This window comes from Charadrius vociferus, unplaced genomic scaffold (assembly GCF_000708025.1).
Source record: "Charadrius vociferus isolate BGI_N301 unplaced genomic scaffold, ASM70802v2 scaffold349, whole genome shotgun sequence".
NCBI classification, from domain to species: Eukaryota; Metazoa; Chordata; class Aves; order Charadriiformes; family Charadriidae; genus Charadrius; species Charadrius vociferus.
Window position 1 is genome coordinate 728,522 of NW_009650068.1, and position 15,947 is coordinate 744,468.

At 38.6% G+C, this 15,947-nt stretch overlaps 1 protein-coding gene across 1 annotated transcript in view; it reads left to right on the forward strand.

The window, feature by feature from the left end:
• The window catches only part of GADL1 (glutamate decarboxylase-like 1), a gene marked incomplete at its 3' end in the record, with an annotated part of 36,564 nt that overhangs the window by 7,060 nt on the left and 13,557 nt on the right, over positions 1-15,947 (forward strand). Inside the window, exons 6-10 of the mRNA XM_009891972.1 lie at positions 3,932-4,011; positions 4,127-4,181; positions 7,602-7,718; positions 13,922-13,986; positions 14,248-14,329. Coding sequence (XP_009890274.1) covers positions 3,932-4,011; positions 4,127-4,181; positions 7,602-7,718; positions 13,922-13,986; positions 14,248-14,329 — 399 coding nt within the window. The remainder of the gene's footprint in view (positions 1-3,931; positions 4,012-4,126; positions 4,182-7,601; positions 7,719-13,921; positions 13,987-14,247; positions 14,330-15,947) is intronic.

Here is a 15,947-nt window from a genome sequence, read left to right on the forward strand (position 1 = left end):
GAACTGAGAGTATTGATAAGGAATCAAAACACACGGCTGCTCAAGGCACTTGTGCCGTTGTAGGGCTTGGCTTCAACACTGTGTTCAAATGAAATGATTTTTGCCTTGAGTTGCCAAGTCCCAAAGTTTCAGTCTGGCACTTGGCAGACTGAAAGAGTTGCCTTGCTATAGAGCAGGGGAATGCACGGACTTGTCAGTGACTTAATTTTATGTGATCTGAGGCTATGTATTTTTTGTATGTTCTTGGATAACATGAAGGTGTGTGTTTAATGTGTGACCCACCCAGGGTCCTCTTATGCTCTGTTTGGCCTTCGGGAACAAAAAGGCTCTTTGTTCCTGCAAGTAAAATGTTTAGCTACTTAAAATTTTGGTGATACACAATGAACACTGTTTATGCTACTGCTCTGTTGTTCCCTTGCTGGACCATTACAGAGTGATTCCTCTTGAGACAGTAGCAGTAGCAGAGAAACTGTTATATCGGGCATGATTTGTGGCTCTGTAGGAGCTGAATACAGTTGTAGTTAGTCTACCTTTTTATCACTTTTTGCTATTTGAGTCCCATCTGAACTTTATTCTGACGCAAGAATGTATTGCATCTACCTGAAAAGTAGAAATCTGCTAAAATTGAGGTAACTGGGGGTAGAAGAGGACGTGTAAACAGTTGAAACGTGCATGCTGATATGAGCAGTTTTTTAGATGCAATGAAACTAAATTCCTCCCCAGTGCAACTTGATCATGAAAGTAATAAAGTGAGAGAACACAACATTAACTCACCATGCTGTCCCCTGTTGAAATCACAACAGACAAAAATGAGTAATAAAACAATCTCATAATAATGTAATTGCTTTATGCAATCATGTTTCTAGGAAACTTTTCAAAATCAAGAAAATACAAATTTATCTTCTGTTTTAATGAGCACACGGGGAAAGCACCTTGTCTTTGCAAATCTTATTAGGAAAATAAAACTGTCTAGCTACAGTTAAAAGAGTACAGCAGCACATCTTAAATGCACTATTCCAATTTGATCTTGTGCTCAAAGGCATTCATTTCTTACTACAAATGGCAACAGATTTAATAATGTGTCCAAACAAACAGTACCGCAAAAGACAAGGCAAGAGCCATCTGAACTCACAATATTTAAAGTAGTTATTTAAAATTACCTATATAATCTAGATAGAAGTAATACCTTTTATCTGGATATTTCTTTTTTTTTTTTTTTTTTTTTTGGAAAGGTAACTGTGAACAAGAGAATTAGTTGACACTGTTGTGACTGGAGCTGCTAAATATTCTCTGGTATATTTTTTTCTTAAAATGCTGCGGTGTAATTTAGCATAATGGCTTCTAGTAATGATAGTGTGGGGGGAAGAAATTGTTGTCTATTTTCAATCAATATAACTGAAAGACTACTTTTTTTTCATCAAAGAAAGCATATTTCAAGTCTGTGTGGTACTATAAGTTTTGTCCCTTTTCTGTCCTACTGAAGACCTGACAAAATTTTCCAAGAGGTGCAGAAGTACCTGTGGAGGCGAGAAATAATGCATCTTGCAGCCTGTTTTGTTTTGATATTCCCTTTATTCTTCCCTTTCCCTCTGCTTTTTTGGTATAATAGGTGCTCAAGCCTCTTTTATCTTTCTCCCAGTCTCCTGTGCCATTTTTTTATAATAAAATAAGTGATTTGGTGATTGCCTTTTTACAGGTAAACTGAATTTGCAGGTCTACTGCTTTCTCAATTTGGAGCAGTCTGATTATTCCTGGTGATTCATACCTTCCATTTGAATCTAATGGATAGAAATCAGTGATGGAGGCAACTTGTATTTTAAGTGATTCACTAATAGGTTGAAAACACTTCCAAACTTCTACTGAACAGCACACAGCTACTCTACAATCATTACCATTATTGATTTAATTTGGTGTAATGTAAGACTAATTATCCACCTATGTATCTTATTATTCTGACGTCTAAATGAATGAGCCCTAAAGGCTCTGTGGATGTGTCATGTTACAAAATCAAGCTTTCTTAAAACTACCTGACAGTAGCAGGTAGTATCTTTGTATACTTTTATTTAAAAAGTGGGTGATGGTGGGGGGGAAACCTTTTTGTCAAAAAGAAAAAGAGCCCTTTGAGATCATCCATCTCATCAAAATAAGCGTGACAGGCTTTAATACCCTTAATATATTCATACCCACACATTAAAATGTTGTACATTTTTCATAATTATGTTCTGCAGTAACTGCATTTGTGTGAACTCTCTGGAAGAAAATGGAATTAATTAACCACCTGGCTTCACCTCCTGTATGAAAAGTAACAATTCTAGACATCTTCACGGCTGCTGGAATATGGGTTATTTTAACTCTTCAGTAACAATGTGAAAAAGAGCCAATTTTATTTTTTGAGAAGAGCAGTGGTAATACGAGGGTTGGATGATCTTGATTCTGAGAACGGTGTAGTCCTATGAGATGCTGCAAACTCTCAAAACTGACACCATTGCTATGAATGAGTAGGCATTTGGCATGCTGCAGGTCGTTCACAGCGGTTTCGACATCTAAAAATACCTTCAGATTAAGAAGGCTACTGTGTTTTGAATTCCCAGGCTAATCTTGATGATGGATTAAGATGAGATCAACATACTCTTATTCTAGAATAAGACAAAATGTTCTTATGCTAGAATAACAGCGTCCACTACAGAGCAGGTCCTTATAGAGGTGAATGTTGGAAATACGGTAATATCTTGAATACTTATTTAACCAAAAAAAAACCTTGTTTAAAAGAAAAGGTACAGAGTGGACTGGAGGCTTGGGTATCCTTCTCACTGGAGCTATTTTACTGTATTCTGATTGAATAACTACCGATTTCTAACATCCTTTGAGCAGGTGAAGGGACCTCTTCTTTTACACTCACTTCACAGGTTTCATACACGTATGCCCTTTATTCGGTGCAAAGTGGGCTGCATGTATCTGTAATTCAGAGATCTCTCTGTGATGAAACCTGGTTAAAATACTTTGCTGAAATAGTAACTTCATTTTCTGGAAAGTGCAGACTGTTCCGGACTTGAACCTTTTGCAAAATCCATATTTATTTAAAGACTTTTGAAGATGCACGTAAGTCCCGTCAAAAGTCTGCTTGCTTTTGTAATGGCTTCTAAGATCCACATTCAAGTGAACAACCTCGGTGTCTAAACATCAAGATTTCCAGGTCCTTTTGCAGAAATAGGGCTTTGAAAGCCTTGGAAGTCCCAACTGTACTGCATCTAAAGGCTTTGGTAAGTCTTGGGACTTGAGCTCCTTGATCCTATGAATGAGGCCAAGGGTCAGTTTAGCGTAGTATCCTCTCTGGTAGTGGACAATAACTGATGTTTAGAGAAAGCGTACAGAAAAATCACAAGGATAAAGTGATAGAGGCTTTAGATATATTGTAAGATACACCCTAATTAGGGGTCCAGTTTCCAAGGAGTGGTGCTTTTGGACTTTCAGACCTGTAGGCTGTTGAGTTCAATAGCCTTTGGACCTTTCTTCTCATGTATTTCCTAGCTCTTACACTCACTGATAATTTTGACTCAGTTCTATGGACACATTTTGAAACAATTAATTATGATGCTTCAAAATGTCGATTTTTCATTCTAATGCGAAATCAGCTTTAAAAACAAATGTATGGAATCGAGCTTTTCATTTTTTTAAGCTTGCATTTTAAACATGGTGCACATCTTTTTATGTCTTATTCCCCCCAGTCTTCAGTGTGTATCATTAATTGCTAAATACAAGACGGTCTTGGTGCTGTGTAACTTTGTTTGCTTTTTGTGTTAGGATATGCTGTTGTGATGACTGTTAGCTGCTATTAAATTAATTTCAGTGTCACTGTTCCCTATGCTAAGGAACTTATTTCTTTCATTTTAATTGCATACTCACTTTTTTTTCATTCCTCTCTTATTTACAGTGTCATTACTCCATGAAGAAGGCAGCCTCCTTCCTGGGCATTGGTACAGAGAACGTTTACTTCATCAAAACAGATGAAAGGTAAGCAAGCAAAAGCCATGGCTGTGGTCTCTGAGCCTTTTTAAAATGCAGTAGTGCTGTACATAACCAACCTATTTGAATGTAACTGAAAAAGTTTTAAATCTGTGTCCCTTAGAGGTAAGATGATACCTGAGGAACTGGAGAAACAAGTCCAACGGGCCAGGAAAGAGGTGAGAGGGGGAGAGAGAGAGCGTGAAGGAGAGAGGAAGGGTGTCTGCGGACTGTGTGCTTGTCTGAGTGAAAGGATGGAAAACTGAGTGAGTGAAATCTTAAAAAATAGGGCCGTTAGTGTCACAGTGTCTTTCTTACAGGTGCAGTCTGTTTGCCACAAACTTGTGGAACAAGCCAAGACTTCTAGGTGCTATTCTCTCATGAGGGACAAAAATTCCACAGGGTGTTTACTACTAATGAAAGTCTTGAGTACAACACTGCTCTGAAGTATTTAGCACATTTCTTCTAGGATTTATTTTGCCCTTGATCCTTTTTTAAACAGATGCAGTATTTGTTTTCCTTAAATGGTAAATGAAAACTGCGTGTTTTTCAGTTAATTACAGCAGCTATTGCTCTATCCTCTGCAGTATGCAAGAACTGTAGCAAGTAGCTTAGTCTCTAAAACTATCATGCAAACTACAAATGCTAAATTTGATTCTTTCTAGTATTGCAGCAAGAGTGCAGAGATCCCATCCTGTGCCTCTTTTCCCCCAGGGACTTGGCCAAGTAGAAAGTCAAAGGCCAGCATTTGGAAACGTGCTGATGTGTGTGTTTGGACATTAACACACATTCCCACAATCTGTAAGACAGCACTTACTAGAGTCAACATAATTTACTTTAGAGATCTTGGAGGACTGAATGTGAATTCTAAGGCGCAGAGCATCTTCTTTTGGCTTGGTTAGCTCACCTTATTTCTCACTTCCAGTTTGTCCACCAGAGCAGTAGGATTCAGAGCTCAGCCCTTAGTCCATGATCTGTGAATACCAAGCAACTAGTGTAACGTCCTTGGCATGGATGATGCCTACCATGGAATCCTACCTCGGGAAACCTACTTTTGTGGCTGATAGAAAAGCCAAGGCAGTGCTGTCCTGTCATGCACTGACATGGCCACAACAGCTTTCACTGAGATCTGATTCAGGTACATCATCTGCCAAACAACCAAACTTTTATTTTCATGCTGGATAAACTATTGATACACAGTGGCCCTAATGACCTAGCAAACTCTTGTTTGCCTCTTTTTGTATTTTGCATTATTTGTTGAAGAAAACCTATACTTTACTCATGTGAGCAAGCTGGGGGGGAAAACAAGGGCTGAAATAAAATGGAGCAAGAGGAAGCAGGCTGACAGGAGAATGAGCTCTTTGCTCTTGCAAAAATGGAATTCTTGTTTCTTGATGTAATAATAAATTTAATGGTTATTTGAAAGAAATCCTCTGGCATTCATGATGTTTAAAAAAAGGTCAACCTCAGTATGGTGCTCTGCAATTTAAAAATAAATGTTCTATATTAAAAAGCTTGGCTTACAGGAGAATGCTGTTTCACTTGCATTTTAATGGAAGTTACAGGTGTATTGGAAGGTTTTAATTTCATCAGAGCTTCAGTAAGTGTGTTTGTCCTTGATAAAGCGCTACTTTACAACTTTTACGGAAGGACACTGCACTGAATAACAGTAAATATTCTAATGAATCTAGACAACAGAAGATGTATTAGCTAGTGATAGCAGCACAGAATGATGACTGACTATGAGTAGCAACAGTCTTGCGCCTCTTTTTAGAGAATTTAGTCAGGAAGATTTATTTAACTATATTGTCAAGAATAATAAAAATTTAATTCCTTTCTTTGCAGGAGATATGTAATGGTAACAATCTGGAATTTGCAGGGATCCTAGACTTGTCCCCATGTTCAGTCATTTACCTACTGGCTGCTGGGGGACCTTTGACTTTGATGTAGCTGTGGGAGAAAATTGATGAGAAAGCTAACAGAAACTAGGTGCAGGAAATACATCTTTGCCTCACTTGCAAGTGTTTTATACTTGAGCTTCAGGCTGGTTTGTGAGTTTGATTGGCTTTTGTGGCAGGTTGTACTAGGAATGAATGACCAAGGAGTAAATTATAGGCTGGTAATTCTTTGTGAATGTATGGGATTAATTTAAACTCATTCCATGGTTAATTTGCACCGCTTTAGCAATTTGTAAAGAAATTCTGCAATACAAATAAATCATAATTATGTACCATTCTAACAGTCCTCTACCCTGTGAAAGAAGTATAAAAGTGTCAGTGTAAACGTGAATCAAGCCTGTCCCTGTAGTTAGATGTTTAAAAGTGGCAACGCTTTTTTTTTTTTTAAATAAGAGAGATCAGATTTCAGCTGAAGTAAAGATACATAGAAGACTCATGTAGAGTTTGATTTCTCAGCTGATGTTTGATTTCAGTGAAGCTACATTGAGTTACATCAGCAGAGAGACTTACATCATCTGAGAGATTTAATTCACTGCAAATGAACTCCAGGGATCCCAGATTGTACAATTTAATAACAACTTCAGTGCCTCTTCAGTAACTGCATTGTCATGCTGTGGGTCAGATGCTGAAACGTGCAGAGGAGTTCCTTCAGCATGTATTTACCAGCAAGTGAGACTGCACAGTTATTGCTAGGGCTGATACCCTCAATTTCATGGAGCTGGTACGGACTCCACCAATTCTTTTCATTGTTTCAATTTCTGCTCCTAAGTAGGCACAGGCACATCCGTCTGCAAGGATATGTCACCTAGTCTGCTATTTTAAGTGCAGCCCTGGTATTAGTTGAATGGGAAAGCAACGAGCAAAGCCATTGAAACCAAGATGGACGGCTTGTGATGGTTGTCTGAGACTGCAACCTCATGAGAGTTTTTCTTATCCCACCTGTCTAACTGTAAAACTGTCTGAGATTTCCAGTGGTCTCTCTCCTGATATTTGGTTACCACCTACAGCCCTTCCTGTTTTCTAGACAGGAGTAGGAGCAGGAGATGAGCGCTTTGCTGTAGGCCAGGCATTGGGGTCAGATAGCGATGGTTGCTGTGTGTGCTGTGCCAGTGCTGCCTGAGGCAAATCACGTTCCCTAACTGAAGGTTCCTCCTCACCAGGCAGAGAATAGGGTCATTGAGGCAGGTGGAACCCCTAGAGGGATGAGCCCTTTCCTTGCATGGGTAGCCTGCTGGCTGAGCTAGTAGCTTTATTGTATTTGGCAGAATGGCAGTAAATATGGTAGTAAAATGTGAAAGACTGAGAAATGAAAATCAGTGTACAAAGAGACATGTCAAATATCTGGTATGTTTTGATCGTGACAAAACTAGCATCTGTCAAAACAGTCTGAAGCTGGTGAATTCTGCCCTGGGAGGATGGTGTTAACTGCAAATGGAAAATGCTTTTTTTTTTTTTTTTTTTTTTTTTTTTTTTTTTTAAAGTCAGCACTTTTAAATGCAGTACCTTCTGCTGGGAAACTAAAATGTAGACTGTCACGTCTTTGTTCTACATTCCTAGTCCTTTTTATACTTTAGCTTTGCAGATATACTGGAGGAAATGAGCAGTGCAAATGACGATTTTTTGTTTTGAATCCTATTGCAGGGGTCAGCACCATTTCTTGTCTGTGCTACAGCAGGCACAACAGTGCTGGGAGCATTTGATCCTCTGGATAAAATTGCTGATATCTGTGAAAAGCATGGCCTCTGGCTTCATGTTGATGTGAGTTTGTATACTGTGTAGTTTCATTTAGCATTGCTTTTTTATAACTGCTATTTTTCTTTGACTGTTGATGTTTCTGTGCAGAAGTAAGTTGGGGTCTAATAACATTTTTATTTTGTTTGCATAGAGAACAGAAATAGGTTCTGATTTGTCTCTGTTCCATGTGTTGAAAACTAGCAAATAATTTGGTTGTGACAAACAGTCAAAGCTAGTTTTTCATTGTCAGGTTATATTTCAAAATCACTTTAAAATCAATTTCTTCTTCCATCTTACTACCTCCTAAAAATGCTTCAAGAGTGATTATATACATATATAACTTCAGATTCTTTCCACATTCTGTTGGAGAGTAGACACATTAGGATTGTGGTGTATGGTTCATACAGGTTAAAATAAAGGTGTATTTCTGACTCAACCAGTTGTAAATTATTCTCTTTTATATTTACGGGTTTGAGTTTCCTGTAGATCTCCTTAGAGTTTCCTAAATTGTTCAGAAATTTTTCTTTTCTCGTTTCTTTATAATTTTACGTTTGGATGTTAGAATCCATTAATGAACCTTTTTTTTTTTTTTTTTTTTTTTTTTTTTTTTTTTTTGAATAATCATTGAGCCTTTTTATTACCTGAAAGAGTTAACTGTAAATGTATTTTTCTAAAACTAGGTCTCTTAATGTTTTCTAAAATTGCGTTCTCTTTGTAATTGCAATGCCACAAATCCAGAATGGCTAGACTAAAAGCCATGGAGCAATGAGAGAATCTGGAGCAACATTAATGGAGACTTTTAAACCTGCTCTGAATTTTAAAAGTGTTTGTTTAATGTTGAATATTTAAAGAAAAATCACGTAGGCAGTGATGTGTGTTTCAAATAATGTCTCATAGGCATTAATAAATAAAGTCACTGTATGTGTGAGTCAAAAGAGTTTTCTTATTGACTTGGAGGCAAAGATGCAGAATACAGCCCTAGTATTTAAAGTGTCTGCAAAGCCTGCTCATGGCTGTGTGCTGGTGAGAACGACACAGCAGATTTTCAGCAGAAATAACAGCATTCACATTAGGTGCTAGGCTCTTGTATGCCTGTATATAGTTGGTAGAAAGAGGGATGTATTCAGAACTGTGTTGGATCTTAGGTCAGTTGAGTAGAGATGGCTGGAACCATCTCCAATGGCTGTAGGAGGACAATGCGTAGTCCCTTAACCTACTCCCTGAAACTGAATAACTAAAGTTAGGTGGGATGAGCCTGGACCATATTCTGAACTATACTTCATAGGCAGTTGATAGTATTTTGTAAAGAATTAACTTTCATCTTCCATCTTTGCCTCATGTTAAGCTAAGGTAAACATGTCAGTGAATATCTTAAAGTCAATTTTCTGTTTGAACAGTGACTGTAGTTGTCAGATGTTAATTGATTCCCAGCGGAAGGACAAATGTACAGTAATAAATTCAGTTTATGGTTTGGAAGACCAATTGTTCTGTTAAGATGTGATTCATATTATGAACCTCTCAAGGGTTCTCGGGAGTTCTATCGGTATTTTTTTCCATCTTTCCTTTCACCCTCTACGAAGAGTTGAGTGGATGGCTGTTTCTTGTTTTTTGTTTATATTTCCTAGCTGTATTTAAGTGAGAACAGAGTATGGGGAAGAGACTGAAAACTTTCCACATAAGTGACATCAGGCATACATGTGTATACAAATGTGCTATGGTAAAATGAGCAGACTGTGATTCATAATGTGACCTTTTTTTCACTTACAGCACCATTAGAAATAGGTTTACTAGAATAATATTTGAAAAGGTACAGTGAGACCAGGCATCTGCCATTTAGAAACAGTGTACAAGAAACATAGTGAAGAGCTGGATTTTCTTCTTTGTTTTTAAGCAAGCCTACCTCCTTCTAGACTTATAGGCAAGAATGTAACATTTTTGAAAGCTTTGAGAATCTACATCCTTCTGAAAGGCCTGGCTTCTTGTTGAATGATTCACACAGTATGTAGTCTGAGTTATAGCAAGTGGGTACAGCTGTTTGGGCCTGATGTAACTTTGGAAGAAAAAAGATACAGAACAATTAAAACAAAGCTGGAAATCAGGAAAAGTTCTGTCTAATTTAGGACTTTTCATATAGAATTGATGGGAATCAGGATTATCTACTATAAATGGTCTCAAGAACTGTTTATAAGAATATCTTATATGAATGCCAGTGGTGATATTCCCAGATTTACACTGGTGTATCTCATTTCAGAATATTTTCTGATCCTGAAAATTGATATATTTGCCTTAGGGAGACTATTTTCATTAAATATGATATGATAAAGCTCATGATTGTTAGGGAGGACAAAAGTGAGAATATCAACATAAAATCAGTGGGCTTCAGGAAGATAAATTTCAATAAAGTCAGAAATAGTAGATAAGCTGTCACATGGAGACAAACCTGAAGAGGAAAAGTAAGTTAAGGAAAAAGTTGTTTTAAGAAGATAATACCAATAAGCCCAAACTGTCGCAACAGTCAAGCCACTCAGCAGCCTAAGTGCAGAGACTATAACCAGGCTTATTCTGTGCACATTACAGCAGTCATACACACATTCCAGTTGCTTATTGCATTCTGTCGTACATCTACGATGCCTTTCTTAATGACTTGTTTTGCATCGTCAATATGCACCCCAGCACTTATGTATGTCATGTATTGTGTTCATGTAGCTTTAAATACTATGTGTGAGTATTTCTTCTCTGCTGGTCCTTACTTTGATTTTTTTTTTTTTTTTTTTCCTTATGGCTAGACCAGTACAGAAAATCAGGTTTGACATATTTGACCTCTTAGCCTGTGCTTAGGTAGTCAGTTTAATCACACTGCAAACACTGTGACTCCCATCGTTCAGCTGTAAGTGGTTTGTTTCATATAACACAGTCATTTTCTCATACCTAGTTACCAATTACATTTCATGGGACAGTTACAATAATTATCTTCGTGTTTTGAGCTCCATTGCTCTCAGCTGGATTTGTCATAAACAAAATGTGTCAATCCAGTTTGATCAGTCTACCTCCCTCCTCTAGTCTCATGGATGGAGAAGCAGTTAACTTTATTGTGTCTTGGCAATATCTCATCTGAAATCTAGAGTAACACTGCCAAGTCGCAGCTGTGGTAGTGAGTGAAAACCTGGCTGGAAAATCATACCCAGAGAGCAGTTATCAGTGGTTCACTGCTGAAAGGGGAGAAAATTTTGAGTAGGATTCCACAAAGGTCCGTTCTAGGTTAAAAGTTATCTGGGTATTTTCATTAATAACTTGGATGAAAAAGAATACACTGACATAAAACTGCAAGAGGCAGTGGGAGGACAGGATTAGAAATCAAAGAGATTTGACAGTTTGGAGAAAAAAGTGGAAAAACTAGGCTACAGTTCAATAAAGATAGAGCTCTAAGTTTAAGCTGTGATAATCAACTGCACAAACACAGGCTGGGGATTGTTTGCTAGACCGCAGATCTTCAGAAAAAGATCCGGGGTTTGCAGTACATCACAGAGCAGCAATTGTAAGCATTTTCAAATAGGGTTAAATGTCTTTCAGAAATGAATAAAGAAGATACATAAAATAGTTGTCTCTTTCTGCTTGGTGTTCCATCTGCTTTATCTAGATTGTGTCTAGAAATCTGCATTTCAAGAACGTTAAGGACCTACAGGAGAAAGATTAGAAAAAAAAAAAATAGAGCAGTGAGGATAAACAGAACCATACCCAGAAATTATGACCAATGAGGAAAGATTGAAAGCACTGATGTTATTTAAACTAGAAAAGACAAACAGACAATACTTAATAGTCTACAGATGCTGTAAAAGCTGCTGCAAAAAGAAAAGGAATAATCTGTTCCACTGACCACTGCAGGTATGACAAGAGGTAGCAGTGTTTAGGACTGACATTTTAAATCCTTAGGTTCGTTATAGTTAAACACAAATTAAGTGGTTAAGTTGTGCAGCCTCAATCATTAGAGGTCTTTAAAAACAGACAAAGCTGGTGATTCCCAGTCTTAGGTGCTTTCTCCTTCCTTTTTGTTTTTTTGCCAGCCCTAGATCCCTAAGTGCTTGGTATTTGACCTGGGTAAAGAAGCATGGAGCACAAATTCATCTTGTAGTACTGTGGCTCAAGGAAAGATTGAAAGGTGGTGGAAATGCCTGGCCCTCCAGTCCCATCATCCCTCTCTTCCAGATCTCCAGCAGTAATTTTTAAAACAAAGGAATAAAGGCGTGCCAATAGTGCTGTGGAGGCAGCAATTTCTGATGTCTCTGCACTTTATTTTTCACTTTGATGCTAGTCACAAGCTGGCTGTGTTCATTGATTAATAATCCCTAGAAAAGACAAGTGTTTGACAGAAATGAGATGAGTATGGCTGATTCTGCCTTTGAGGGTGGCATGTGGTTGAGATGACCTCTTGCGGGCCTTCCTTGTCCTGTTTTTCAGAGACTGTGAAAATGTAAACTTTTTCAAATACACACACCTTTGGATGCAAATTTTGTAAAGATTTTATATTTCAGTGAGTTGCATATGAATTATGAAAATCACGGGATAACTTCATGACTATTTTGACTTTACTGAATGATAGAATGAGAAGAGTAAAATTCGTCTGTTAATAGGAAGTTCAGTTTTATTGTCTTCCCATATCACGGCAAATTTGGGCTAGCTGGAGAAAACCAGTTTCAAGTTCTGGTTCTGCTACAGGATTACTGTGAAGTTTGAGGCAAATAATTTCCTACCTTAGGTCCCACCTGTAGACTGAGCAGCAGCCCTTTCCTCAGCAGCGATGTTGTGAGCATGACAACATAAATTATGATGTGGTGCATTAATGTATTGCATTATGAGAACAACATGTGTTAAGACAAGTTATTAATCTTTAATTTCCCTGTGAGCCTTTACCATTCCTGTTGCCCAGAGATAGCAGATCTTCTTCCTAATGTATGGCCTATGAAGCAAATAATGATGCTAAATTCATAGATCAGCTATCACATCTGTTTCTTTCAAGGAAAAAAGAACAAAAGCCAAATAAGTGTGTGTTCTCCATGCTTAGGTCAGGAATCTTTCCACCATAGTGTTTTGGGTTTTTTTTCCCTTCATTAGCCCAAAATGCATGAACCTTTTTTAACATAAGCTGAGTCCAGATGTTTTGTGGACTGAAGCCTCCTGTGGGTCTCTGAGGAGCCTTGCTTACTTCACAGGGAATTTGCTTAAGTGGATTCTGCCTGCATTAATAGTGAAAATCCTTTTTTTTCATATTTAATAATAATTTCTTAAATGCACTGTATGACATATCTACTGCTATTGCGTGTTTTCCCCACCTCTCTTCTGGGGAAAAATATTGTTGTTTGAGAACTGCAAATTCATAGTGCACCTGGTGGGTGGAGTCTGATCTTTGCAGAGCTCATGGATGTGAATCACCTTCCCTGGCTCGAGTTGCCCAGAAATTAAGCTTGTGTAATAAAAGCTTGTTGTCTGGGTTCCTTCTCTAGTCCATGGAGAGACATATTTGCAAAAGGTGTCACCCAAAGACAGGTGTCTAGAACAGAAAAGACACACTTGATAAGGGGTTTCAGTGGAGACCTCCTCACTACAGAGAAGGCTTAAATGACTCTCAGACCACGTACTTAGTCCTTAGATGACCTAAAGGGGATGTGCCAAGTCTTACTCCATTTTAATGTCAGTTGGATTGCTGGTAACAGAAATGCTGCTATTTCCTACTCACTGACTTAGCTTTTCATATCCAAACTCTGGAAAATCTGAGCCTGGACTTTGCAATTGGCAGAGATTATAATTCTCTACTGTTTCCCTTGTGACTGTCTCAGAAAGGAAATGGCTAGCAGGAAGAAGATAAGCAAAATGGGGCTTTCTGCTCTCACTGCCTAGGTTTAGGCTGGGGGAAAGGAAGCACCTCTGATTCGGTGTCAGGAATGGGTCTGGTTATGCGGCGACACTTCAGTTCATGCCCTTGCTTACACAGAAGGGACAGTGTAGTTTGTGGCTCATGTAGTGGCACAAACCATCAGCTCCTCTATTTTAGGCATAGCCTCAGGCTGCCATCTTTCAGTAGATGATATACGAAAGGCAAAATTTAGCCCACTGACCATGTAGTAAAGCAATTTTTAAATGAGATATAACTTCTTCAGAAAATATTAGTTGAAGCATTATCAAAAGAACGTTATACAAATAATATTGTCTTGGCTCTATAAATGTTCCAACAGGCTTCTTGGGGTGGCTCAGCTTTGATATCGAGGAAGCATTGCAGACTTCTTCATGGCATCCATAGGTAAGTCAGTTTAGTTAATGGGCACATTTACCAGGGACTGAGGTGGAAGTTGTGTGGCCTGTTGGCCTCCATGAAAGCTGCATTTTCCAAAATACATATTAATGTTAATCGGAGAGATTTCTGAGCTTTCAGGGGTTTGGGCGAGAGAAATGGGAAATCTGATGTGTCTGTTTGGATTGTGTTTGGCCATTTTTGATTCTTTAGTACCTGTGATTATAGGTGCAATTTCCATTTCTCTTTCTCCATTTATAAATTTTGCAGGGCTGATTCTGTCGCCTGGAATCCCCATAAAATGCTGTTGGCAGGAATCCAGTGCTGTGCTCTTCTGGTGAAAGACAACTCTGTAAGTCCTCCTGTCCCTTTTCCTTTTTTTTTTTTTAATGTGGCAGGCTGCCATTGCTGTAATATGGAAGTGGAAATAATTAGAAAACAACTGCAAGTCAGTTTTACTACACTGCAGTGCAAAGCCTGAATGACATTATTTTGAATTTCACCACAAAATTAATAAAGTGAATAAGAGAGCAGGGTCAAACTGATCCAAGTCACTGTACCCACCAGTGGTCAAACTTTGCAGCTGGTGCCCTTGCTAGTTAACTTCTGTGCCTGATTTGCATTTGGATTCAAGTATTTTGTCACCTGGGTCTGCAGCACTTAAGCACCGAGCTCATCAAAGTCCTCAGAACAGCTGTCATCCATTGGGACTGCAGCAGTACTGCATCTCTGTTTAAGGTAGGCAGAGCTCCTCTTTGCATCCCCTCATGCGGGTGCACCAGTAGTGGGAAAGGAGAGGGATGTGGAGCACATGCAGGTAAAGGTGCTGAGCCTTTTTTCCTCACTCTACTAGTTATTCCTCAACACCAGGGTGATTTAGGCTTTCCAAAAGCCATGACTAATTAAAAAGTCTAGCAAGCAAACAACAGAGCCCTGATCTCAAGTGGCACAAAAGTGAGATGAGTCTGCAATGTGATAAAAGCCCCTACTTATATCTTCTATCTTAATAAAGGAACCAGCAAGAGGTCAATTATTTCAAGCCCCATTTCAAACTCAGCCTGCTAAAATTTATGCCCATTTTCCAACATCAGGCGTGAGTTTTAGCTTATACTTCATAGGTTATGAGTGACTGAACATTGTGAAGATATTGGAGCCCCTGAGGTTTGCATCACTGTTTTGTGGCCATGGTTTGTAAATCACATCTCTGTCAAAACAGCTGATAGTTTCTATTCAGAAACTATCTTAGCTATCCATGTAATTGGTTACTAACTTCTGGTAGTAAGAACTGATGAGGACCAAAGAATGTAGATGCTAATCCGTGATCTCTTGGAGCTGATTGCTCCAAATCAGGGGTGACACTTGGCAGGACAGCAAGGAGAAGTGTGCCTCCTTGTTTTCTTAGACTAGAGTCTGTGGGATTAAAAAGGATTAGACTCCAGGACTACCCGTCCATCACTTTATCTTTATTCTAGGATGAAAAACAAGCAGAATGAAGTTATTGACTAAGATTAATGAGGTGTCTTAATTGCAGGCTTGGGAAGAATTCGGTGCTATATTTTTAACTAATTAGGTCCAGTACATAGATATAGCCCCAGGTAATGATTAGACTACTTGGGCTGCATAGTGGAAATTTCTCAGGAAGAGGAAAGAAACAGAGAGGAATGAAATATTCTAGCTGCCCTGGCATTTAGAGTCACTTTACAAACACTGTTCCAACTTCAGGTCTCTGGCAGCCTTTCTGTTGTCTCCTTCCATGGAGAGTCATGTCTGGTAGAGCAATCCTATTCCACTTCAAAATCACAGCCAGGCCAATGTTGTGCTGGAAATACTTGTAGAGCTGAATCCAAGTCTGTTGAAGGGTGAAAACACAAGTATTACTGATCATACAATCAGATTCTATTGTACAGTGAGACGTTCTAGAAACTAGAAGATTCCTCTGCGTGGGGAGGAGAGGACGTTTTACTTTGTGT